Source organism: Dermochelys coriacea, chromosome 7 (assembly GCF_009764565.3).
Source record: "Dermochelys coriacea isolate rDerCor1 chromosome 7, rDerCor1.pri.v4, whole genome shotgun sequence".
Lineage (NCBI taxonomy): Eukaryota > Metazoa > Chordata > Testudines > Dermochelyidae > Dermochelys > Dermochelys coriacea.
In genome coordinates this window covers 65,339,382-65,364,900 of record NC_050074.1, presented here as the reverse complement: position 1 = coordinate 65,364,900, position 25,519 = coordinate 65,339,382, and the positions used below count along the sequence as shown (strand labels likewise).

At 39.3% G+C, this 25,519-nt stretch overlaps 1 protein-coding gene across 2 annotated transcripts in view; it reads left to right on the top strand.

The window, feature by feature from the left end:
* Positions 1-25,519, top strand: part of DLG5 (discs large MAGUK scaffold protein 5) — a 185,702-nt gene that overhangs the window by 152,732 nt on the left and 7,451 nt on the right. For both annotated transcript variants that reach the window (XM_038409298.2, XM_038409301.2), the window contains 14 exons: positions 2,346-2,490; positions 3,861-3,982; positions 5,170-5,259; positions 6,664-6,832; positions 10,083-10,245; positions 11,139-11,272; positions 12,740-12,904; positions 13,261-13,444; positions 16,155-16,303; positions 16,700-16,870; positions 18,141-18,337; positions 18,813-18,956; positions 19,191-19,318; positions 20,188-20,297. In XM_038409298.2, the coding sequence (XP_038265226.1) occupies positions 2,346-2,490; positions 3,861-3,982; positions 5,170-5,259; positions 6,664-6,832; positions 10,083-10,245; positions 11,139-11,272; positions 12,740-12,904; positions 13,261-13,444; positions 16,155-16,303; positions 16,700-16,870; positions 18,141-18,337; positions 18,813-18,956; positions 19,191-19,318; positions 20,188-20,297 (2,071 nt within the window). The remainder of the gene's footprint in view (positions 1-2,345; positions 2,491-3,860; positions 3,983-5,169; positions 5,260-6,663; positions 6,833-10,082; positions 10,246-11,138; positions 11,273-12,739; positions 12,905-13,260; positions 13,445-16,154; positions 16,304-16,699; positions 16,871-18,140; positions 18,338-18,812; positions 18,957-19,190; positions 19,319-20,187; positions 20,298-25,519) is intronic.

Below are 25,519 nucleotides of genomic sequence, written 5' to 3'. Positions count from 1 at the left end.
GGAGCATAAGCTTTCGTGGGTGAATACCTACTTTGTCGAATGCATGTAGTGGAAATGCTCAGGGTTTAGCTGATCGCCATATTTGGGGTCGGGAAGGAATTTTCCGCCAGGGCAGATTGGAGAGGCCCTGGAGGTTTTTCACCTTCCTCTGTAGCATGGGGCACGGGTCACCCGAGGGAGGCTTCTCTGCTCCTTGAAGTCTTTAAACCACGATTTGAGGACTTCAATAGCTCAGACATAGGTGAGGTTTTTCGTAGGAGTGGGTGGGTGAGATTCTGTGGCCTGCGTTGTGCAGGAGGTCAGACTAAATTATCATAATGGTCCCTTCTGACCTTAGTATCTATGAATCTATGAAATTTCCAGAGGCAGGTATAACTATGCAAGCAAGAATCAGGCTAGGGATAATGAGGTTAGCTCAATCAGGGAGGGCCTGAAAAGCAGGTTAGACACTTTGGTGTCTAAATTAGTGGTATGATTTTTAATTAGATTTCACCAATCCAGTAACAAATGTGAACTCCTAAACCACTATAACAGTCTTACCATGGAGTCACAGACAGTCCCTTGGGCATTCCTGTCTGTCTTGCCATTCCGTTAAGCTGCACTTCATTGTGGTGGGTGCTATACACCAAAGATCACAAAAGATTCAAGTTGCACTGTTCAGACCTAACCAGAGACCTCGGAGTTTATTTTGAGAGAACTCATGAATTTAGAGACTCAGACAAGGATCTCGGAAAAGGTCTTCATGCTAAGTGGAGAGGCAGCATAATCTCATGGATACGGCGCTGGAGTGGGCATTTAATAGATCTGGATTCTAATCTTGTTACTGCCACTAACTTGCTGTATAGCCTTGAGCAAGTCACTTTCTGTGCCTCTTTCACTTCCCACCCTTTGATCTGACAAATTACACTGTAAGGTCTTCACGGCTCATATTTGCCTAGCCCATGGGGGCCTCTGGGTGCAATTTTAATATAAATACTGTCTGCCTTCTCCAATCAGATTGAAACTGCTCATCCGAGAGGTTTACTTTAATTATGAAAAAAACAGTGTGAGACGACTGTGTGAAATCAATAGCAAAAATGAGCGTTTTCTTGCGGGAAATGTTAAAAAGCAGCTATTTGAGTTTCATTGCCTATCTTTTTAAAAAACAACAATAACAAAAACCACACTGTAGAATTGCTGTAGAGGTACTGGCTGATGTGGTGACCAGCAGGAGCATCCCCCTGGCCGTTGGTAGGTAGAAATATCTCCCCAGTGTCTTTCAAAATACTGGTTTAGTATGGTTTGCATTTGAACTGGCATAGAGGATCTGGGAGAAAAAAAATGTATCAATACGTATTTGCCTGAGTTTAGTGAGCCAGGGTCTGAGGCATGTCCATTCAGCAATTCTCAAAGCCAAGGTCCAGCTCAAATAGGTGTGAAGTTTAATTTGAATATTGTTCACAGTTCTTGTTGGAGCCTCTTTGGCTATCATCCTGATGGTCACTGAATTACTGACTGACAGCAGAAAACTCATTCAACCTCTGTGCCTCAAGGTACCCACCTGTAAATGAGGATATTATTTAATGAATGAGTAAAACTGAGAGTTCTTTTATCCCTATAGCATCTCTCATCCAAAGTATTGTAAAATGTAATAATAAAACTATTATTAATTAATAACTGCAACTTTATTGGAAAGTATTTTCACTAAAAAAGTAGTTTCCTTATTTTTATATAATAGTGCCCTTAATTTTAGAACAAACCTCATCAAAGTATATCTGACGGTAAATATTCATTCTTTGTCTTGCAAAATGTTTCTGCAACTGTGAACTATGATACCAAAACTTTTGTTGAACAACATTTTGTCTGATAGTAAAGTATGAGTGTACTTTCTATAAAAATCCTAAATAGTGAGATTCACATATAAATATCAGTTTCACAGAGTTGTGAATTGTTAAAGTCCAAGGTCATAGGACGCTATAGAAGTTGGAAGTGCACAAGCCCACTGAAGAGGAAAAAGAACAATTGTAGCTGAGATCAATCTTTTGTGCGCCACACTAAAATTGGACCTCTTGCTAATTATTATTCAGCTAAAAGTATGGAACTATTTCAGTTACATGTTTGACACTATCATGACTTTGAGAAGGGAGAGGACATCTTTTTGGTGGGCAAGTAGATTTTGTTCAATAAAACAATCTGGGTTTGAGCCTTGGAGCTAGGTATTCAGGTTCCCACTTTATTAGGGATTTACATAAACATACATTTGTTACAGGCAAATGACTATCCCAGCATCTTGAGTATGCCTAGAATATTTGTATGGATTTAACTAGGAGAAACTCGTACCATATATTTTGTCCACTTTAAAATAGGTACTGTACCAAGAAGTTTAGCACCATGTCCTGCAGTAACTGCTGTCATGAGAAATCCAGTTTATACTGCTTGGAGCCACAGAGTTCACACCAACAATTGCCCATCTGTTGCCAGCCAAATCTGCCATCAGCACCTGCATCCCAGGTATATATTCAGAACTTCACAACCTTAGATCTTTAATTTATTTATAAATAAAATCAATAAGAGAAAGCTGCTTCTTGCTGTGCACTTTGGTCCCCACAGAGGAGAACACTATACTAGTGGAGCATAATGTAAAATAATAGTTCTGTTGTACCTTTTATCTGAAAATCTCAAAGCACTTTACAATCATTATGTAAAGGCAATGACTTCTTCCCATGTAATGTTACTACGGGCTTCCCTGAGAGAGCCCTGCAACTTTGGCTTGGACATTTTTGCCTAAAAATGATTTACTTTGAAAGTAAAGGAGAAAGTGACCGCAAAGACTGTAGAAAATTCAGCCAGCTCTTCAAGTTAAAGGTAATTAAAAACTTACCCTGATCAGAAACGTTTACTGATGTTTTGTTGTCTCCCACTGGCTCAACTCTTTGATCCATTTGGAATTTCCATAGTTAAATGGCTTTGAAAATTTGAACCCTACCTATGTTTGAAGATGATGAATTATAATTGAGCAAAGTTATTAACCGTTATTGTGGATTTTTTGGGCCCAACTCTGCTCTTGTTGGCAAAGTCAAAGATCAAACCCAATTCCTGTTTCTCTACTTGAATTATTAAACCAACACCTTATTCATGGTTAGGTTATATTAGTATATATTTTGCAAATATTTAAAATTGTACCCATAAGCTTACTAGAAAGAGTGAATTTATCATGAAGTACCTATTCTGTAGAAAGCATAGGGAGCTGAATTAAAGCCCACAGAAATTACTTCTGTTGAACTGAGAGTCAGTGCACCGTCTTTATAAGAATCTGATATATGAGCACTGAACTCTGACTTCCATCTAAGTAAGAATCTATTAGCATATTTCATGAAGAGGAGATATGTTTCTCATAATATACATAACTCAGTCTCAAGAACAATTTTTGGAGATTGCAGTCTGTGGTGTACAGTAATATGCTAGGTAGCTGATATTGACATTGGCAAACGTTTATTCAGTGTTATGTCAGGAAGTCCTAGGTATGTATTGTCTGGGACTGGCCTGTATGAATGTCTTCTCAAAACAAAATGTTTTCTCTGAATAATAAAAGTATCTTTATTGTGCTTCAATGTGCTTCTTATGGAATACTTTGTAGAATACAGCTGGCTATGGCTCAGCGATTTTAAGGATATATTGCAGTGAAGTTAATGGATTAAATTGCTGTCCAAATAAGTATGAGAGAATTAAAGCAAAGTAGCAATGGCACTGAGCTACAATGTGCTGCTGTAGATACACTTTTCAGGTAGTCTTTCACTGCTCGGCGGGGTTGGGTTTCTTCCTGTTAGTTTTGAAGGGAGTGTTTTTTGAAGACACTATAACCTACTTTGTTTTTGATGCAGTGCTCAGCACCAAGGTCGCCTGAGTTTGGACCTAAGTCACAAACACTCCAGTGATTATTCTGAAAACTCACGGACGAGAGCATCACATGGTTCAAATTCATTACCATCCAGTGCAAGACTTGGTAATTAACATTTCAAATTTGTTCATGCAAAATACTCTGTTTACATCTAAGACAAAGCAGAGAAAATGCCACCCTACTCAAAGCATCCTTCAGGGATCCGTCATAGCTGTCAACCTTAAGGGTCCATTGTTTTTCCTTGTTTCAAGTTTCTGGCTCTTACAATTTAAGCTTCCATTCTCCTCACTGAGAAGATTTCGGTGAAACCCCTTTTACAACCTGTCTGCCTTTCCTTAGTATGTCACAGCTGAGTGGTGCAAGACACTTCTTTCAGCTGTTGCCGTATGGAAGGCAGTTGTGTGATGACTGTCGTCAGCAGCTAGAAGGATTTCGCAAATATAATTTTGAGATTCGGAAGTGAGATGGGAAGAGAGAAAGGAGGTAGCTCCAGAAGGAAGGCATAGATGTTATCACTGATCAAATTCTTGTGTAGGGCTTACCTAACAAAGTATTACATTGTGGAAAGATAACAGTGTATTAAATTGTTTTATGTCCACCTTAGACAGTTCTGATATTTACGTATGGGTCTGTATCTATTCCAGCAAAACTAATATATACACACACTTCATGGCAATAGTCTTTAACGTTACATAGACCTTTTAATTCTGAAATATTTTAAACTGTATAAACAGGAATCTCATGATCCATCACTGAAATACAACTACGTCTCTGGCAGAACATGGTAGCAGTTTAGCAGTACAACAAAAAACTACATGTCAGTTTAGGACAGGAAGTGAAATATCTTATCCATTGAAACTAGTGTAGGTAATTGGAATACAAATAAATTCTTTCAGAATGTGCCAGTGGAAGTTCAATGACCACAGATGATCAGGACCTGTCTTGCATCTCAGTCATGTAAATTGGCCAAAAAATATTTTAAAGCGTTCTTTGGTGCCCAAATAAGTATTAAATAGCTCAGTCATTTTGTAGTACCCAGTAATGGTACATTTTAAGCAATGCCATAGCTGTACTAGCTGTGTGAACTCGGAAGCTTGCCAGCCATGAAAATGGGATTATAAAGGGACTTTTTTTTTTTTTTTGGTAATGCCTTGATTCTGCTAGGAGAACTGGACTCTTGCATCTACATAGAGACCATTTAGCTTGTCTTTGAAGAATCAGAGCCTAAATGTGTTTTATCCATTTGCATTTACATATGTCATAAATTGTGACATTTTCTTGTTATAAAATAGGTTCTTCCAGCAACTTGCAATACAGGACGGAAAGAATTAAGATCCCTTTAACCCCAAGGTATCCGAGGTCCATCCTGGGCTCTGACAGGGGTAAAGTCTTCTATTCTTAACTTTTTATTTGTTGCCAACCCCGAACATTAAAAATTCATGAGTCAGGTCTCCAAAAGATGGTTTTAAAAATTATCGGATTTTAAAATTATTTTTTTCAAGGATTTTCTCATAACTACAAAGAGTAGAAAGTTCCTTTTAACTTTTCCAAATGAAAGCACTTGATTCCAGGAGCTTGGAAAACATCAATTATCACAAGTCTCCTGATAAAAGTGTGTCAACACAGCACTCTGTAAGAGTTCTAGGCCCATATGAAGTCATTTCCTAATTTTATAATGGCGGTGAAATGACTCATAAAAGATGTATGCATAATTTTGTTCGCTCTAGAACACTGTATTCTTTGGCAAATTGAAGTCTTTCTAAACGAGATGTGAATTTACAGTTCAAAGGATTTTACATATTAATATTTTGCTTACATAAAGCATTCTTCATTAGAGGACTTAAACATTTTACAAATTTATTGAATTATTGGAAATGTATAGAATTGTTCAAACTATTTTCAGGAAACAATTTATTCTCATTTAACCCTTTTTTTAGGTAATGAACTGTACAGCAGAACAGATTTTAATTCTTCAGAGAATATTTTACACAAGTAAAATTCAGCCTGTAAATTGCTTGAAAGTTCTTGACTGCCATTATTGCTTTGAGTATTTTGTATACATAATTAAATATTAAAGATGCTTTAATTGGTCATATATAGGTCATGTGTTATGTTACTGTACCCTGACTGAAGGAACACGGCTCTTATAAACAAGTTTCTTTTGTGATTACTAATTTCAAATTTACCATCTGCAACATTCCCTGGTGCAGCAAATGATTGATCTGCTGGTCAGCTTGTTCAGTCAAATATTCCTGGGGAGAAAAAATAGTCAAAGCAAATTTTATTTAAAACTGTAGATGTTCACAAATAATTTTTTTCACTATTTGACCTGTAGGTTATGTGCATGGACTTGTGCTGCTTACACTCTGTTGTTGTTTTGAAACGTTTCATAAGGCATTCTATAGCCAGAACCCAGGAGAGTAGATACAGATCCTTTGAGACTATCCCTAACATTCAGATCTTTATTTCATTTTTACCTCGATTTTCTTTTTCATTATGGTGTCAGGACTTTCCATTACTCAAATGCATTTATATATTCAGTTGAAGGAGCTTGCCTGTGACCGGTTCTCACTGATATAGCTTCAAGCCAGTGCTCTCAATTTCTAGAGCAGTAAAATCAACTCACATTTGGAAGGATATTGCATGTGTAAATATCTTCTCATGTTTATGTAAACTGTGTATCACATTTGTATTGTGGGTGTGTGTGTCTTCAGATTCCTCCATTGCAAGACATTTACAATAAGCATTACATACAAAAACTGAATCTCTTTCTTGTATTATTACAGGTTCACTGTCTCATTCTGAATGTAGCAGTCCTAGCCTGATAACCCCTCCACAGTCACCACTGAACCTGGAAACATCATCTTTTGCCAGCAGCCAGTCACAGAACTCCCTTTCTACGTTACCTAGGATTTCTATTAGCCCAGTATCAATTGGGGAACGTAGAAAAGATAGGTAAGGTGATAGTTGTCGTCATCTTTCATACAAATATACCTGAGATCATCTTGTTTGATAGTTAGAGTGAAGAAATGTAAACAATTGGCTGTGCAAAATCAGGAGTATATTATATGTGTTGAAGTGTACTTTAAATATTTACTTTTTTTATTATTATTATGTATGTGTTGTGAAAAGCTTGTGTAACATGCTCTTTCTTCAGAAGTTTTAGGGTAGTGTTAAAGCTTCCAGAAACTGAGACTGATGTGTGTGGTAGGGTATTTTCTGTTAGATTAATGGCCTCATCAAAAGGTACAGCTCCTAAAATGGACTGCTCCTCCTCCTGGTAGGTGTGCTCAGATGTCAGTCCCTGGTGGATTCTTTTCACTAGGAGTCAAAACAAAATGAAGACCCTAAAAGTAGTTTGTGGTTAATACTAAACTTTTTAATGTGACTGGCCACCAGGCCTAACCATCATTTGTATTTGCTTTGTATTTGATTTGGCAGGATTCAGTCCAAGCAGATCTCTTCAACAAGGTTAAAATTCAGGATTAGCGCAACTGTATTCAGTTTTCAAGTAAAAAGATGCTTTCTGCTAATGGTCAGATTCAATGGTAAGCCTGCAGGGCTGAAGATCAAGCTGGGTTTTTCCCCTTCTTGCACATAACCTAATGGAGAGAGTAGTTTGGCAGCACAAATGATATGTTCGGTGACACCTGTGTAATCTCATATTCCTGTTAATGGGGCTACACAGGTATAAGTGCTTGGAATTTAAAGAATTCTGTTGATGTACAAGCAAGAGTAAAAACCTGCTCGCTTTTAGCCATTTTGACTTTGCTGGGCTTGTGGAAAAAGCAGAAACGTAGGGTAAGGATCTGCGGAGTAAGAAGGTGCAGTTTTTATTTTTCACGTTATGATCCCAGTTCATGAAAGCATCCCTACTGAGGACAGCTGATGACCTGAATAAATGGGACTTTTCTAAAAGTTTTGTGTGCTTTAGAAGACTTAGTCATCTCCCCGATCTCCCAAAAATGTTAACTCGCTGTAACTTTTTCAAGGTGAGATAATACGAATCAAAAATATCAACGTTATTTACGATGATGTTAACGAAAAACAATTTAACTTTTAAAAGCAGACCAAAAAGAAGCAATCAGTTTAAAATATTCTTGTAACCTCATAAAGTGAATGTTACAGCAGAAATAAGTGTTACATTTGATTAATAACATTACTGATCAAGTTAGATAACTTTTAAACATTATAATTTTTCCATTATTATTATAGATATTTTGCTAGCTGTGCATTACTAATTAATTTCCATCTGCTTTTAGTAGAATCCCAAGATAATGCTAGTTCTATCTGTTTGAAAATTGTTTACTGGAATAGAAGTGTTCAGATTGCATTTCCAAGAAAATGCACTCCAAATATATTTTAAAACATGGAATTTGGGCAAAACCATATGTTTTCAGCAACACTCCTTCCCCCACACAATGGAGAAATTCATATATACATGCAGTAACAGGTTAGAGAACAGGTTAAGGGGTAGTAAATAAAGGTGCCAAAGATATGACTGGAGCTTTAGGGGGAGAATCCAATTTACTAAATTTTGCATTGCCGTATTATATGTGATTTGCACCCTATTCCTAAGAATATGATATGAGATAAGCTGCATCTGTCTACAGAATGGATTAAGTGTCCTAAAGAAGTGGACATTTAAATGCTGTCTTGGAAAAATTTTCAGATTTCTGGCACTTGGCACATCTCAATTAATATAACAGCATATAAAAGAACATTTAGGTTTTGGTTTCAAGTAGATTAAGTGTGCTTGTAATAATACATGTTGAAAGAGAGAATACAACCATAAATGTTGTTTTTACAATAATAAAGGGGAAAGAGGTCCACCTTGTTCTCCAACCTCCCCCTTTCCAAAGCTATCTGTCAGTCACTTGGGTGCGTTTGAAAATTTTACCCAGGGAGCCGGCAGCACCATTTTATAAGCACTCTCTAGAACAGTGGTTCTCAACCTATTTACCATTGTGGACCACAAATGCAGCTCTCTGTGTTATGGGGGCCGTATCCAGACACTGCTGATTGGGCCGTAAGCAGGCCGCAGGTTGAGAACTGCTTCTCTAGAAGGTTAATGTTTCTATTTGCATGTACCATGAAAGTCCCCAGTGGTACAGGAGTGTGTGTCTTGATCTGCCATTTTTAAGGGGTTAGAATTGGGCACCATATTAAAAATTATAGGTCCCAGGCAGTTGTGATTTGTTCTGCCTTTTGGAGCAAGGAGTAGAAATTGCACATTCTGCTAGGAAACTCACAGAAAGACTTTACCTAACATTTTATAACACTGCTATTCAACAAGAAACAGACATACAAATCAGATAACAGTACTGTAAATGGAGGAAATGATGGGGAGGAAACTGCACCAGGCTTTCCTTCTAAAATAATGTGTATAGACTATTCTCTCATTATACATATTAGTGTCTGTTACTATTGTGTGTCTAAGTGTTCTTTTCTTCTCAAATCTTCTGCATCTTTCAGATATCTGTTCCGTAATAGGTCTTTTCTGAGAATCCCTCTGGCTCCTAGGCCTAGGTTCTCATCACTAAGGAGTTTGAGGTTGGCCTGATATAAGGTTGTCCTTCTCAAGCAGCATTGTGCACCTTGTGCTATTTTACGTTTGGATAATTTCCCTCAAGGAGAATTTGCATGGTAATTGTAATGCTACCATGCAAACTGCTGTCTTAAAGCTTGAGTTTGCAACTGCTTAATTGTCATTACTAATTTCCGTTTCCCTGTGTACAAGTATAAAACTGATATTGTGTATTGGCTTCTCTTGGTTCAGCACCTTATTATTTACAATGTTTATTTTCACTGGATATTAAGATTCCTAGCATTTATAAACTGAAAGGCACCTTTCTGGAATATGGTTTGTAAATTGCATATTATATATAGTGGTTTACTTTTATATAATATGAATGTGCAGGTTTATTTCCTACCTATTTCACCATCTTAGTATTTATAATTCACGTTTTCCATAACTTTTTTTTGTGCAGTCATGTATCTATAATTGTGTGTCTGATATACATTTAGTTGCACCACTATACGTTGCATGGTGTTTAAGGAATGCATAGGCCGTTTACAGTATTTTTAGTAGCTTTTTAAACCAGTCGTAATATTCCACTTCAGATACATAATGCATGTTGCTTTTCAATATTATGCTTCAAGTGCCATTTTGTCCAAATCAATTTTTAACAATTTCCTCTTAAAGGCCATATATGGAAGAACCACGCCATGTTAAAGTACAAAAGGGTTCTGAGCCACTAGGGATTTCCATTGTGAGCGGAGAAAACGGTGGGATATTTGTGTCTAAAGTAACTGGTGGGAGCATTGCCCATCAAGCTGGCCTTGAATATGGTGATCAGTTACTGGAGGTAATTTTGTTTGCTTAACATTTCTACTACTTAGTAAACAAATGCAGTTGTGTGAATATAAAAATAATACAAAATATCTTGTGAATGAGAATCTGTCTCTCAAAATATAAATGATACAATAATAGGGATATTCCAGATCATAAATTACAATTTTTTAATTCTATATGAAGTTTCATCACAAATTATTCATCAGTTTTTACTTTACTAAGTATGTTTTTTATAAAGGATAATGCTGCTTTGAAGGTGGCTGTGTAGAAGGGACAAGTCTTCTGCTGCAGTGTTTGTGGAAGATAGATGTATCTGAAGCAAAACCATAGAGCCAAACAACCATAAACCTGGTGTTCGAAATTCGAAGCTGGATCCAAAGTTTGTGTCTTGAACCCATCTGTACTTAAAATCATTTCTCATTAGGGTTGCCAATTTTGGTTGGATATATTCCTGGAGATTTCATCACATGACATAATCTTTAATTAAATATTAATCTTTGATTCATGGAGACTCCAGGCCAGTCCTGGCGGGTTAGCAACCCTGTTTATCATGGTGTAATGTAAACTAGAAAATATTCAAACAAAAAAACAACTTTGCAGTACTTCAGTAGAATGCTATCTGTCATCCAAAAAGAAAAGCATTTCAGGATTGTCATCAAGTTGTCAAATTTTAAAGTTGTATTGATTCCTCCAAAGGAGTAATTAAATAGTAAAAGAAAAACCAATAATTCTATAGCCGCTCTTTCTTCCCCTTCTTCAGACAACCATCTTGCAGCAATCCCACAGATTGAGAGACTCGTATTTCAAAAAACAGCATCAACAAATCAGGATGCTGTAAGTCCTATAATGATTGTGCCGGTTTTCCTTTGAAAATTGGATGTTTAATGTCTTATTTATTCATTCTAGTTTAATGGAATAAATCTGAGAAATGCTACAGAGCAGCAGGCTCGACTGATCATTGGACAGCAATGTGACACCATAACTATTCTGGCTCAGTACAACCCACATATGTATCAACTTGGCAATCACTCACGATCGAGGTAAAAGTAGCTAGACCTTGAAAATGCTATTGTCAAGTCTATGTCATTTATCAAGATACTAAAAACATTCTAAACTGAAACTATTAAAGATGTTTTGATTTAAAAAATGAGTGCTTAGAAAAAACAAAACAAGGTATATAGCATCCATTTTAAAACCAAGGCATTTGTTTTATTTTGTTTAAGACTAAACAAGGAAAAATTTACTTTTCAGAAACATGAATCTAAAAACAAAAAATGTGTTCTTTTCTACCACAGTAATCACACATTGGTTTGCTTTAGGAGCGCTAGTAGCATTGACACTTTGTCAAAAGAGTACTGAAATTTTTGGGGTTTTTTTTGTTTGTTTTTTGTTTTTTGCAAAGTCTGTGCAATTATATATAGGCTTTTTTAGGAATTTTCTCAGAGTTGTGGGGGAAAGAACCTACTGGCCTTTGAAAAGGGGACTTTTATCTAAAATATTCCGGACTATATATCAAAAAATAAGGGACTGTTTCTGTAAGAATCCACTTGGATTTTTGATCCAAGCAAAAAAATCTACCCTCTGCAGAGACTACCTGGACATTCATAGAGGTGAACTGTAGTGTTCTTAAGAGGGAAAAAACAAGTTAATGACACCCTCAATATTTAAGCAGCCACATTCCTTGGTCAGCTTTAGTTGTTACTGATGTCCTCTGCTTGTAGCAGGTGCGTACTGTGATAAGCTCAGGCCTTGTCTAGGCTACAGGGAGAAGTCGATCTAAGTCATGCAATTTGTGTTACATGAATAGCGTAACTCAAATCGACGTAGCTTAGATCTACTTACTGTGGGGTCCACACTACGCTCTTCACTAGACCCGCTAAATAGACCGACTACCAATGCATCGATCACCACGCGTCGGTCCCCTGGTAAGTGTAGACAAACCCTCAGTATAAATGCTAGCTAGGTAACTCCATGCCTGTAGACACTGCAGGTAAATAAAACATCCTAACCCGCCAGCAGCTTACCCTGATATGCCAGGAGCCAAAGTTTGCCAACCCCTGAAATATAGAGTCAGCTTATGAAAGGGTCATACAGTTTTTACCTATCCATCTTGGGGGGCCGGCTTATAAACAAATGGGCTAATCAACGAGTATATACGGTACTTATTCAGAAATGGCAATAAAAAGCAAAAATATACTAGTGAGGTGTATAGTTCCCTATAGAAACCAAGGACCTAACTGGGAGATCTGCACAGAGAAGTCTTGCAGAACAGAACCCAAAGACATTAACTATAACGGTAATGCAAATTTGCCTAGAAAGAAATTTAGAAGGCTTATACTGTTGCACTATTTTGAGATTTCTCATCTGATTTCAACTTGATTTTAGCCCAGATTGAGATTCCAGGGAAAACCAGTATCTGAATTATGAATGTTCCTTGATATCTGAAGTTAGTTTGGTATTTGTTGGACTGTTAACATTTATCAGTGTATTTTTCACTCTCTGTTTAGTTCTCGCTTAGAACCAGTGAGCAATCATTCCACTCCTCAAGGCAGTGGAGCTGCAACCCCTGACAATCATTCCATAATTGATACTGTGAGTGAACAGGATGAAGGAACAATGACACCTCCATCCAAACAAACCACACCTACAACTAGTCCCCGGAATTCCATGAGGTTAGTAGTCTGTCATTTTCTGTTTTCCAAAATTGGGGGAGGACAAGACAGGAAATCAAATGTGCTTCCTGAAGTGCACTGACATTTTTCAATAGACAGGAGCACATGGCTTGAGATAAAACAATTTCCTTGTTTCTTGCAAACCTATTTGAGAAGCACTTCAAATACAAATGTAGCAACAAGATTAGTTTAATTAAAAACAATATAGGAAGCATGAAGGTGAAGTTAAAAACTGGGATGCTTATGCTCTAGAGATGTAATAAGGAGGGAAATAGACTGCTTTTGTTCAGATGACTAGTTGCGCTTGAATGGTAAATGGAGGAACTAATACAATTTTTTCAAATTGCTATAAAAAGGGTCCCTGTGGACACAAACAAGAGGGCCCCTGAACCAAGAAATGTTGTCATTAAAAAATCCCAAGTGGAGCTTGGAATCCAGATATGTGGTGGAAACCTGCATGGAATATTTGTGTCTGATATAGAAGATGATAGCCCAGCAAAAGGACCTGATGGACTAGTAACAGGAGACATGATACTTGAGGTAAACTGTGAAGATACAAAATATAGAAGACATATTCCCTTCTAACCTTTCAAATTTTTAAAAAAGCATGTAGCTTGAGAGCATGCCTGATGGTAGTCCAACAAATTGGTTGTTGCTACTAGATTCCTTACAGGAGGGCACTTTCTGGTAGGTTTGACAGCTACATGCAGTTGCCTGTAGGAACTACATTGTTCGCTTTTATGTTTCTATCCTGAAGCATTCTTTTCTCCACTTCATGTTAGGCCTTGCTTACACTAGGGGTACTCGGTAAAAGTCCCCCCCCCCCCCGACTAAGACTGGTTCATTTTCACCAGTATTAGTAAGCCTGGAAAACCTAGTGCAGACTGATGGCCCTTCCAAGTGTGAAAAATGTCTAAGTGATGATATGAGAACTCTGAGTCTGTCTGAAACAAGAGCTCTGAGATCTGTGAACTGTCCCCATCATTTCAATGGTGTGTTAAGATGTAAGTCTCATAAGTGTTTAAATGCTAACAGGAACTATTTCAAAGGTGATCATTTTAGTAGAAATGTGCTTATATTTCATTGTTGGCTGGAGTGGCAACTGGGACAGGGTGCTGTGGGGCAACTAGTTGCTGGGAAATGTGAAATTACCATTATCGGAAATTAATCTCTTTCAGCCATATGTATAATTCCTAGTGTAGATGTGGTAAACTGCTATGAGCCACAGTTTCATCTGTCTGCAGGAGGGGTTTGCAGTGATACAGCCACACAGATGGCTGTAATTAGGACAAACCCTCAGTGCAGAGAAGACCTTAGACTGCTCTGAGGAGAGTCATCCACTTCCCAGAACAAAAACTGTCCCATGACCTACTCTGCACTTACTCCTTGTCAGTACAAAAATTTGCAGCACGCTGAAAGAGTAACAACTGCAGCAGCATACAAAAAATTGGATTAGTATGAAAATCCTAAATTGCACAAAACTCTGTTGTGATTGGAACAGACTGTTGAGGAGGGGAGGGAGTACCCCATGATTCTGGAGTCCCTGCCCATTAGCTTGGGCCTAATATACCACTGAGGACTCAAGGCCTTGGTTTTAACTCTCACAGTTAAATAGTTGGTAATCACTGGCATTACACGGAGGCTTATCTTTGCTAAAGACAGGGAGTTTAGAGTACAAACCACACACAAGCCTGAAGTACTAGTGTTGGTGTACATGTACTAGGAGTTGAGAATTAGTGCTCTAGAGGGTAGTAGGCTCTAGTTGGGAAATCTTGAGCCCAGACTCTGTAGATGGGATACAATAGCCCCTATGGACTGCAAGCCCTCTCCCCGTGTGATGGAAGCAAGAAGAAGGGAGGTTCCATGTTACAGTGAAGGTTGGTCTTGTATCACAGATTTCCCTGGTGACCTTGGGCAACCCCTTAATCTTTCAGTGCCTTGTTTTTCCGTCTGTGAAATGGGGATATTTCCCTACTTGACAGGGGTATTGGGAGGATAAATATATTGTGAGATGCCTAGTTACTACTGTGATGGAGTCCAGGTGAGTACTTCGGTAGATGTTCCCATTGTACCTGCTTACTCTTTGATACTGGTCCACATGTAGGAGGTATGCAGGGTTTGTTTTTAAGTTTACGCCTTGATTCAGACCACTTGATCTGCCTAGGGAATCCTAAAATAAAAATCATCGACTGAACAGAAACACTGGTTTTGTGGTTTATTACAATAATCTGTACCCCATTAACCCCCTCTTTTTGTCCTCTGACTGCAGGGGTGTTAACAGGTCACTCAACCTTGAATAGTACCTTACAATATGTGCTAACTGCTTATGCTAAAACAAATGCATGCATCCAATGAAGTGAGCTGTAGCTCATGAAAACTTATGCTCAAATAAATTTGTTAGTCTCTAAGGTGCCACAAGTACTCCTTTTCTTTTTGCGGATACAGACTAACACGGCTGCCACTCTGAAACCTGTACTTATGCTAACAATCTGTTCCACCCTGCATTTTGCTGCGACTCTGGGAGTACCTTTCCCAGACCTGAAGAAGAGCTCTGTGTGGTTCAAAAGCTTGTCTCTCTCACCAACCGAAGTTGGTGCAATAAAAGAGATTACAGCTTTGTCTACAAGATTATGTCAACCTGTACACATACATCCAGCGCATTGTGGGATGGCTCCTGAAAGCGATAACAGTCGACATAAGCAATACACTGACACTGTGTCGACCTAATTACATCAACCATGACTCTCTGCTGTTTGGGTAGGTGGTGTTACAATCAGCGTAGAGATGCGCTGACGTCAGCGGGAGCCAAATTTAAGTAAAGATGTTTCCATAGCTAGGTTGATGTAAGGTGCACCTAACCCTGTTGTGTAGATCAGGCCTACTTCACCCACTTTTTCTCTCTAGGAATCCTAAATAAGATCTCCTTGGAATCTTGTGATTTTCTGCTTTTGTGTCCAGAACAGCTAAGGGAATATGGTGCCTTTTTCCCTTCTTGTGTATATCCACTGCGTTTTCTTCAGGGATTATTTTTAAATCCTTCTCTCTCTCTCAGTACTGGACATTTTAACTGGTGCCTATATTAGTGTTGTATCATGCTGTGGTGAGTTTTCCTTTTACACACATCTGCCATTAGGAGAACCAAACTCCCACTTCACATGCTTCCTCAGGCTCCAGTCTAATCCTACAATCTATTAAGACACAGCATCAGCTCTGAGACCTCATGAGTTTTGGGTTTTTCTGTATTTTACAGTATGGATCTGTTGATATGCGAAATAAAACAGCTGAGGAAGCCTACCTTGAAATGCTGAAGCCAGGAGAAAATATCAGAGTAAAGACTCAGTACAAAATAGAAGAATTCAACAAGATTAAAGAGTTACCTGGAGATGGATTCTATATCAGGTATTCACATGTCCATTACATAGCTTAGATTTTGCCAGCAAGAATCACATGTAGTTGCAAATAGTTTCAAGGTAAAGGTCCATACAAATCTGCTAGAATAGTATGCTGACCATTGTATGCAAGGGATCAGAGAGGCAGCAAATCAGTCTTTTGGTGTATTTTGGAAATTCAAATCACAATGCCATATCTCAGTTAGCCCTTGATTCTTGGCAATTGCTGAAAGTGTGCAACCTGTATCCCAAGTGTAACTGCATACTTTCCAAATGCCCATGTACTCAGTAATGTTAGAGGCCAACTCCAGTAGAGTCATTTATTTTTCCTAAATGTCTACATCACTTGCTTCACTTGAGATGGTGGAGCTTCAGTTATAGACTCTATTTATGTCTCTCTTTGCAGAGCACTTTATGATCGGCTGGCAGAAGTGGAGCAGGATTTAAACTTTAAGAAGGATGACATTTTGTATGTTGATGATACTCTACCACAGGGGAACTTTGGTTGCTGGATGGCTTGGCAGCTGGATGAGAATGCTCAAAAGCTAGAGAGAGGACAGATTCCCAGCAAATATATGTAAGTGACCTCAGTGAAAAATTGCTTCTTAAAGTTCCTGAATGATGAGCTGTAAACTAAAAAGAACCAGGTTTGAGTCTTCAAAGCTTTATGATTCCGGTGAGGTATTAGTTTCCTAGAAGGGTTATTTTAGGGGTGGCATGTTTTAATAACATCTAATTAAATAAGACGTTCTGTCAAGTCATTTTTAGTGCTGCTAATAGTAACCTCCTAAAAGTGGAAAGGACACACAGTACTGTGCTGTGAAAGAAGATTCAGACAGTAACCTAAGTGACTTTACACAGAAATATCATTTAAATTGGGGGTGTCAGACACATTTTTAGACAGTCACTGCCTTTTGAATTATGATATGTGTAAATTGGGGACTATGTACCCAAAACAATCCACTATTACCAAAGGGAAATATTCACCAAGATCAAGGGCAGAATATAATCTTTATTCAGCCATTACATTTTCAGCTGTTTAATGCAGTCACATTCAGTATCACTCAGCAGGCAAATAGTCTCACCTTTTTAAGACCACTGCTATTTCTGCACTTCCTTTCTCTTCTTCCCTCATAAGAACTTGTAAGCAATTCTTGACAATAGAAGCTATGCTAATACGTAGGCTAGCTGTTACATAACATTTTGAAAACACAGTATAGACATAATTATCCTCACATTGTTCCTATGAGATAAGTAAGGAACTGACCCCACTTTGCAAACAGAAAGATACCTGTTATGTGTGCAGTAAGTTTGCTTCCATTTTAAATACAACTGCTTGATAGTAATTTTGTGTTAGAATGTCAAACAAAACTAATCACTTAGTTTGCAGAAACAATAATGGCAATACAATGTGCAGCATCTTATAACCAAAAATGTGGTACCTTCCATTCTGACTATGTAGGCGGAGATTGACTTTCACTGGGAATTGGGTTCCTAATTACCTTTAAAAATCTTCCCCAAAATTCTCAGCCAGAACTTGTCAATCTCTTTCCAGCGCTATTATGTTTACCCACATACTAGTGTTCCTGAAGAAAAGCCCAGAAAGTCAGATTTAAGATATATAATACATGGGATATATTCTTCCAATGTTGATCAATAGTAGTTTCAGGTAGCTTTTCAGATTATGGATATTCTGTTGATGCTGCTTGAGATCATTTGGCAATTGTCCTATACAAGTTTTCTTTAGTGATGTTAGATATTTTTCTTTTCTTTTGTGAAGAATGGCTCTTAAAATCCCTATGTGTTGGTACTAACCTAATACAATTATTCAACCCATTTCACTGTAGGATGGACCAGGAGTTCTATAGGAGACACAGTATGTCTGAGGCTAAAGATGAAAACAGCTCCACTAAGACTCTGTCAGCAGCAGCTCGAAGATCATTCTTTAGAAGAAAGCATAAACACAAGCGAAGTGGTTCCAAAGATGGAAAAGATTTACTGGCTCTCGATACAATCAGTACAGACTCCATTCCTTTCTTGGATGGCAAGTGCCTTTGTTATATGTAATTTTCTTAAGGCTATGGAAAAACCCCTGAGAAAAGTGTGGTTTTCTGTTTGGTCTACATATAAACACTGGAGAATCATCTGTGTACTGTGACACTCATTGTCCTCAGGCACCAACATAGGCATTAAATAACAAACCAGATCATCATCTCAAATTAGTGCTTGTAATTTATTAATTTAAAAAGAAAAAGTCCATCCCCTGACGTATGAATATTTAAATTTAACCTTTTAAGCAGGGTTCCCCTCCCCCCCCCCCCAAGAGCCTTTTGACATTTATGCCTCCAGCATGGTTTAAATCCTTTAATTCCAGCTTCTCATAACAGGACTACAGGCCCTTTGTCCATTGCCAAAGATTTATGTTCAAACCTTTTGTAATTAGATGTGTGTCCTTTAATTATCTGAACGATACTGCAAAAACATTTTAAATTGTGCATAAGTGACTTTTTTGTTTTTAGATTCTGTGAGTCTGGCTTATCAGCGTGTACAGAAGGTGGATTGTACCTCTCCCAGGCCCGTACTCATTCTAGGACCATTACCTGATGCTGTGAAGGACATGTTAGTCAAAGAATCTCCTGGAAAATTTTGCAGATGTCCCCTTGGTAAGTGTACAAAGATTGAGAGCAACTTTGTGTGTTTTGCCATGTAATGTTTATTTGTACTTGTAGAAATAACACAATCTGGCCTAACAACTAGATTAAAGGGTAGCACAAAGTTTCTAGGAGGGGTAGGAAAAAGCAGGACCGTGAAATTCTATATAATATCCTGTAAATCTTGTTCTGTGGTTAAGAAATATAAATGAACAAAGTATCAATTTTTGTTCTTTGAAACAACAGAAGTGATGAAAGCTTCCCAACAAGCCATCGAACGGGGAGTGAAAGACTGTTTGTTTATAGATTACAAACGAAGGAGTGGACATTTTGATGTGACAACAGTAGCTTCAATAAAAGAGATAACAGAGAAGGTGATTGTCTCTTTATGGTATCTTCTCCAGTTCACTGTACAGATAATTATTATATAATGTGTTTCCTGAAAAAAATTGTACTAGTATTCTGTTTCAAAAGATTATCAAAGAATTGTTCCCAGGGCATTTTCTTATTGAGAAAAACAAGGTAATTTAATATAAACGCTGTTACCTTGTTATATCATGTCGCTATTTAAAGACCCTCTTATAATCCTAGATGTAGAGAAATTGTTTGTGTTAGTGGTTCTTTTTAAAGTCATCTTAATATTAGTTAAAAATAGAAATTCTGTGCATTGCATAGTTTGAATTAAAAATATTTTGAAAAATAAAAAGTTAAGTACTTTGTTTCTTGACATTGCTCAGAGTGCATGAAAATTGCCAGTGCATAAACACTGCAAAAAAGAAACCTCTAAACTGATGTTAACAGAATTAAAATGTGTTCTGTCAAACCAGATATATATACTCTTACCGCTAAAGGAGTAGAGCTGCATATTTGGTCTCATTAGGAGATATGAAAGACTATTAATCTGTTCTTAAAGATAAAAATAAATGAATACTTAAATCTTTTATTGCAATAGGTTTGAGATTAGTTGATTCCATCTGTCTTAAGATAAATTTTCAATTTAATATAAATATCCTCAAATAAGTGCCTTTCTTATTGATAGATTTTTTTTTTTTGTACTCTAAATAGGGTTTATTGTTTCAGGTATTTTTGTCATCCTGAGGATTGATAAATCCTTTACATACAATGCACTTTGTAGTTACTGCTACAACATATTTTATGTGTAAAAAGCTTTGAAAATATGCTGAATGGCCTGTCATATAAATGTAAGTTTGCTTATGCTTTCTACCCCAATATTTGTTTTTAGGACTGTCATTGTCTGTTGGACATTGCTCCTCATGCCATTGAACGGCTTCACAGTGTTCATATCTACCCTATTGTCATCTTCATTCGGTACAAAAACGCTAAGCAAATCAAGTAAGTGAGAAATATAGCTTACAGCCACTTGTTTTGTTATACAATAATAGTTTATATAGCCTGTTTCATTGTAGTATCTCAAAAAACCTTTTTAAATGTGAATCAGTTAAGCCTTGCAACTCTCTTGTGAGACAGGAAGACTTATCACCATGCAACAGAGGGATAAAATGAAGGGACTTCTGTAACTTATAATATTTTGATAGAAAGTATATTAAGTAGTGCTGTTTATTAATCGCAGTTAACTCACATGATTAACTCAATTAATTGCGATTTTAAAAATTAATTGTGATTAATCACACTGTTAAACAATAGAATACCAATTTCCATTTATTAAATATTTTGGATGTTTTTTCTGCATTTTCAAATATATTGATTTCAATTACAACACAGAATACGAAGTGTACCATGCTCACTTTATATTATTTTTATTACAAATATTTGCACTGTAAAATGATAAACAAAAGAAATAGTATTTTTCTATTCACCACATACAAGTACTGTAGTGCGATCTCTTCAGCGTGAAAGTGTAACTTACATATGTAGTTTTCTTTTTTGTTACACAACTGCATTCCAAAACAAAGCAAACTTTAGAGCCTCCAAGTCTACTCAGGCCTACTTCTTGTTCTGCCAATAGCTAAGAGAAATAAAAGCGGCAAAGAGTCCTGTGGTACCTTATAGACTAACAGACGTATTGGAGCATAAGCTTTCGTGGGTGAATACCCACTTTGTCGGATGCATGTAGTGGAAATTTCCAGAGGCAGGTATAAATATACAAGCAAAAATCAGGCTAGGGATAACGAGGTTAGTTCAATCAGGGAGGATGAGGCCCTCTTCTAGCAGTTGAGATGTGATCACCAAGGGAGGAGAAACTGCTTTTGTAGTTGGCTAGCCATTCACAGTCTTCGTTTAATCCTGAGCTGATGGTGTCAAATTTGCAAATGAACTGAAGCTCAGCAGTTTCTCTTTGAAGTCTGGTCCTGAAGTTTTTTTGCTCCAATACATCTGTTAGCCTATAAGGTGCCACAGGACTCTTTGCCACTTTTACAGATCCAGACTAACACGACTACCCCTCTGATGTAAGAAAAATAAGTTTATTTACATTTACGGGAGATAATGCTGCCCACTTCTTATTTACATCACCTAAGGCCTGGTCTACACTACGAGTTTGTCTGATTTAGCAGCGTTAAATCTGAATTAACCCTGCATCCGTCCACCCAACGAAGCCATTATTTCAACATAAAGGGCCCTTAAAACTGATTTCTGTACTCCTCCCCAATGAGGGGATTAGCGCTGAAATCGACATCGCCATTTCGAATTAGAGTTAGTGTGGATGCAATTCAAAGGTATTGGCCTCCGGGAGCTATCCCACAGTGCACCATTGTGACCGCTCTGGACAGCACTCTGAACTCGGATGCACTGGCCAGGTATACAGGAAAAGTCTCGGGAACTTTTGAATCTCATTTCCTGTTTGGCCAGGCAAGCTTATCAGCACAGGTGACCATGCAGTCCCAGAATCGAAAAAGAGCTCCAGCACGGACCGAACAGGAGGCACTGGATCTGATCACTGTATGGGGAGAGGAATCTGTGCTATGAGAACTACGTTCCAAAAGACAAAATGCCAAAACATTTCAAAAAGTCTCTGAAGCCATGAGGGACAGAGGCTACAGCAGGGACACAACACAGTGCCGCGTGAAACTTAAGGAGCTCAGACAAGCATAACAGAAAACCAAAGAATCAAACTGATGCTCCGGGACAGAGCCCCAGACATGCCGCTTCTATGCTGAGCTGCATGCAATTCTGGGGGGGGGGGGCGCCACCACTACCCCTCCCCGTCCGTGGATGATGGGGTACTCTCCGCCATGGCTGAGGATTTTGCAGGTGGGGGAGATGAGGAGGACGACGACGAGCTTAGGGAGAGCACACAGCACACCATTTTCCCCGACAGCCAGGATCTTTTTATCACCCTGCCTGAAATACCCTCCCAACCCAACGAAGCCAGAGAAGGGACCTCTGGTGAGTGTACCTTTTAAAATATAATACATGTTATAAAAGCAAGCATTTTTTAATGATTAAGTAGCCCTGAGGACTTGGGATGCATTCGTGGCCAGTACAGCTACTGGAAAAATCTGTGAACGTATCTGGGTATGGAGCAGAACTCCTCCAGGGACATCTCCATGACGCTTTCCTGGAGGTACTCTAAAAGCCTTTGCAGAAGGTTTCTGGGGAGAGCAGCCTTATTCTGTCCTCCATGGTAGGACACTTTACCACACCATGCTACTAGCAAGTAATCTGGTATCATTGCATGACAAAGCCTGGCAGCGTATGATCCCGGTGTTTGCTGGCATTCAAGCAACATTCGTTCTTTATCTCTCTGTGTTATCCTCAGGAGAGTGATATCATTCATGGTAACCTGGTTGAAATAAGGGAATTTGATTAAGGGGACATTCAGAGGTGCCCGTTCGTACTGGGCTGTTTGCCTGTGTCTGAAAAGAAATCCTCCCCGCAGTTAGCCACGCGGTGTGGGGGATGGGAGCATTGGCGCTGAGCTGTTCGCATTAGGCTAGCAGTGATCTTCCCTGATACCAGCCAGGTGGTGGGGGGAGAGAAAAATCGATCATCCCAGAGAATTGGATGGGGGAGGGGGTTAGTTTGGTTTCTGCTGTTGCACGTTAATAGGAAAACCGCAGCACTAAATGGCCAACTCAACGGGCTTTGCTTGGTATGGGAAAGGAGGGGGCTGCTGTTATGAAGGTTGCAGAAGCCAAAAGACTACGGCTTACAATGGCCGCCTGCAAGCCGAATTCTGTTGCCCAGCCCTGAGTGTGTGATCTCTAACACCAAAGCCGCAGGCACTTAATATAAGATGCAAAATGCGACCTTGTACCAAAATCACATGTGCTGTGCTATGTAATGTGAATAGTGTTATTCACTGTGAAAGAGTATAGCCATTGTTCTGTAAAATGTATCTTTTAAAATACTTTACTCCCTTTTTTCCTCCAGCAGCTGCAAATCTTTTAAGCCTCCCTCCTCTGTCCCAAAGGCCCTATCTCAGATAAGGCGGCGAAAAAAACGCATGCGCAATGAAATGTTCTCTGAGCTCATGCAGTCGTCTGGCACTGACAGAGCTGTGTGGAGGGACACAATAGCAGAGTACAGGATGGTGGCCGATGAAGAGGTTGCGCCATGAATATCAGAGGAGGCTTGATGCAACACTGGGGCTACTGTGGGATCAAATGGACATGCTCCGGTGTCTGGTGGAGGTTCGTGAACGGCAGCAGGATCACAGACTGCCGCTGCAGCCCTTGCTTAACCGCCCTCCGTCCCCCCAAGTTCCATAGCCTCCTTACCCAGATGCCCAAGAACGCAGTGGGGGGAGGAGGCTCCGGGCACCCAACCACTTCACTCCAGTGGACAGCCCAAGCAACAGATGGCTGGCATTCAACAAGTTTAAAGTGGCCTTTTCCTTCCCTCCTACCCTCCTCCCACACCGCACCCGGGCTACCTTGTGAGTTATCTCCCTATTTTTCAGAGTAGCAGCTGTTTGTCTGTATCCGCAAAAAGAAAAGGAGTATTTGTGGCACCTTAGAGACTAACAAATTTGGGCATAAACTGTAGCTCACGAAAGCTGATGCTCAAATTTGTTAGTCTCTAAGGTGCCACAAGTACTCCTTTTCTTTCTCCCTATTTGTATAATCAATTAATAAAGAATTCATGTTTTTTAAACGATAGTGACTTTATTTCCTTTGCAAGCAAGCTGTGATCGAAGGCGGGAGGGTGGGTGGCTTACAGGGAATTAGAGTCAACCAAGCAGGCAGGTTTTCATCAAGGAGAACAAACAGAAGTGTCACACAGTACCCTGGCCAGTCATAAAACTGGTTTTCAAAGCTTCTCTGATGCGCACCGCTTCCTTCTGTGCTCTTCTAACTGCCCTGGTGTCTGGCTGCGTGTATTCAGCGGCCAGGTGATTTACATCAACCTCCCACCCCACCATAAACATCTCCCCCTTACTCTCACAGAGATTGTGGAGCAAACAACAAGGAGCAATAACTATGGGAATATTGGTTTCGCTGAGATCTAAGCGAGTCATTAAACTGCGCCAGTGACCCTTTAAACGTCCAAATGCGCACTCTACCACCATTCTGCACTTGCTCAGCCTATAGTTAAACAGCTCCTGACTACTGTCCAGGGTGCCCGTGTACGGCTTCATGAGCCATGACATTAAGGGATAGGCTGGGTCCCCAAGGATAACTATAGGCATTTCAACATCCCCAATGATTATTTTCTGGTCTGGAAAGTAAGTCCTTGCTGGAGCTGTTGAAACAGACCAGAGTTCCTGAAAGTGCGAGCGTCATGTATCTTTCCTGGCCATCCCACATTGATGTTGGTGAAAAGTCCCTTGTGATCCATCAGTGCTTGCAGCGCCACTGAAAAGTACCCAGTGCGGTTTATGTACTGGCTGCCCTGGTGGTCTGGTCCGAAGATAGAGAGATGCGTTCCGTCTATAGCCCCACCACAGTTATGGAATCACATTGCAGCAAAGCCATTTAGTATGACCTGCACATTTCCCAGAGTCACTACCTTTGATAGCAGCAGCTCAATTATTGCGTTGGCTACTTGCATCACAGCAACCCCCACAGTAGACTTGCCCACTCCAAATTAATTCCCGACTGACGGGTAGCTGTCTGGCGTTGCAAGCTTCCACAGGGCTATTGCCACTCACTTGTGAACTGTGAGGGCTGCTCTCATCTTGGTATTCTCGCGCTTCAAGGCAGGGGAAAACAGGTCAAAGTTCCATGAAAGTGCCCTTACGCATGCGAAAGTTTCGGAGCCACTGGGAATCATCCCACACCCGCAACACTATGCGGTCCCACCACTCTGTGCTTGTTTCCCGGTCCCAGAATCGGCGTTCCACGGCATGAGCCTGCCCCATTAACACCATGATCTCCAAATTGCGGGGGAACGCAGTTTTAGAGAAAAATGTGTTCATGTCCTCATCACAGCGCTGCCATGGCCTCCTCGCCTGGTTTTTCAGGTTCTGGTTCTGCATACACTGCACGATAATGTGTGAGGTGTTTACAATGGTCATAACTGCTGTGGTGAGCTAAACGGGCTCCATGCTTGCTGTGCTATGGCATCTGCTCCTGCTTGGGCAATCCAGGGAAAAGGGCGCGAAACGATTGTTTGCCGTTGCTATGGCGGAGGGCGGGGCGACTGACAACATT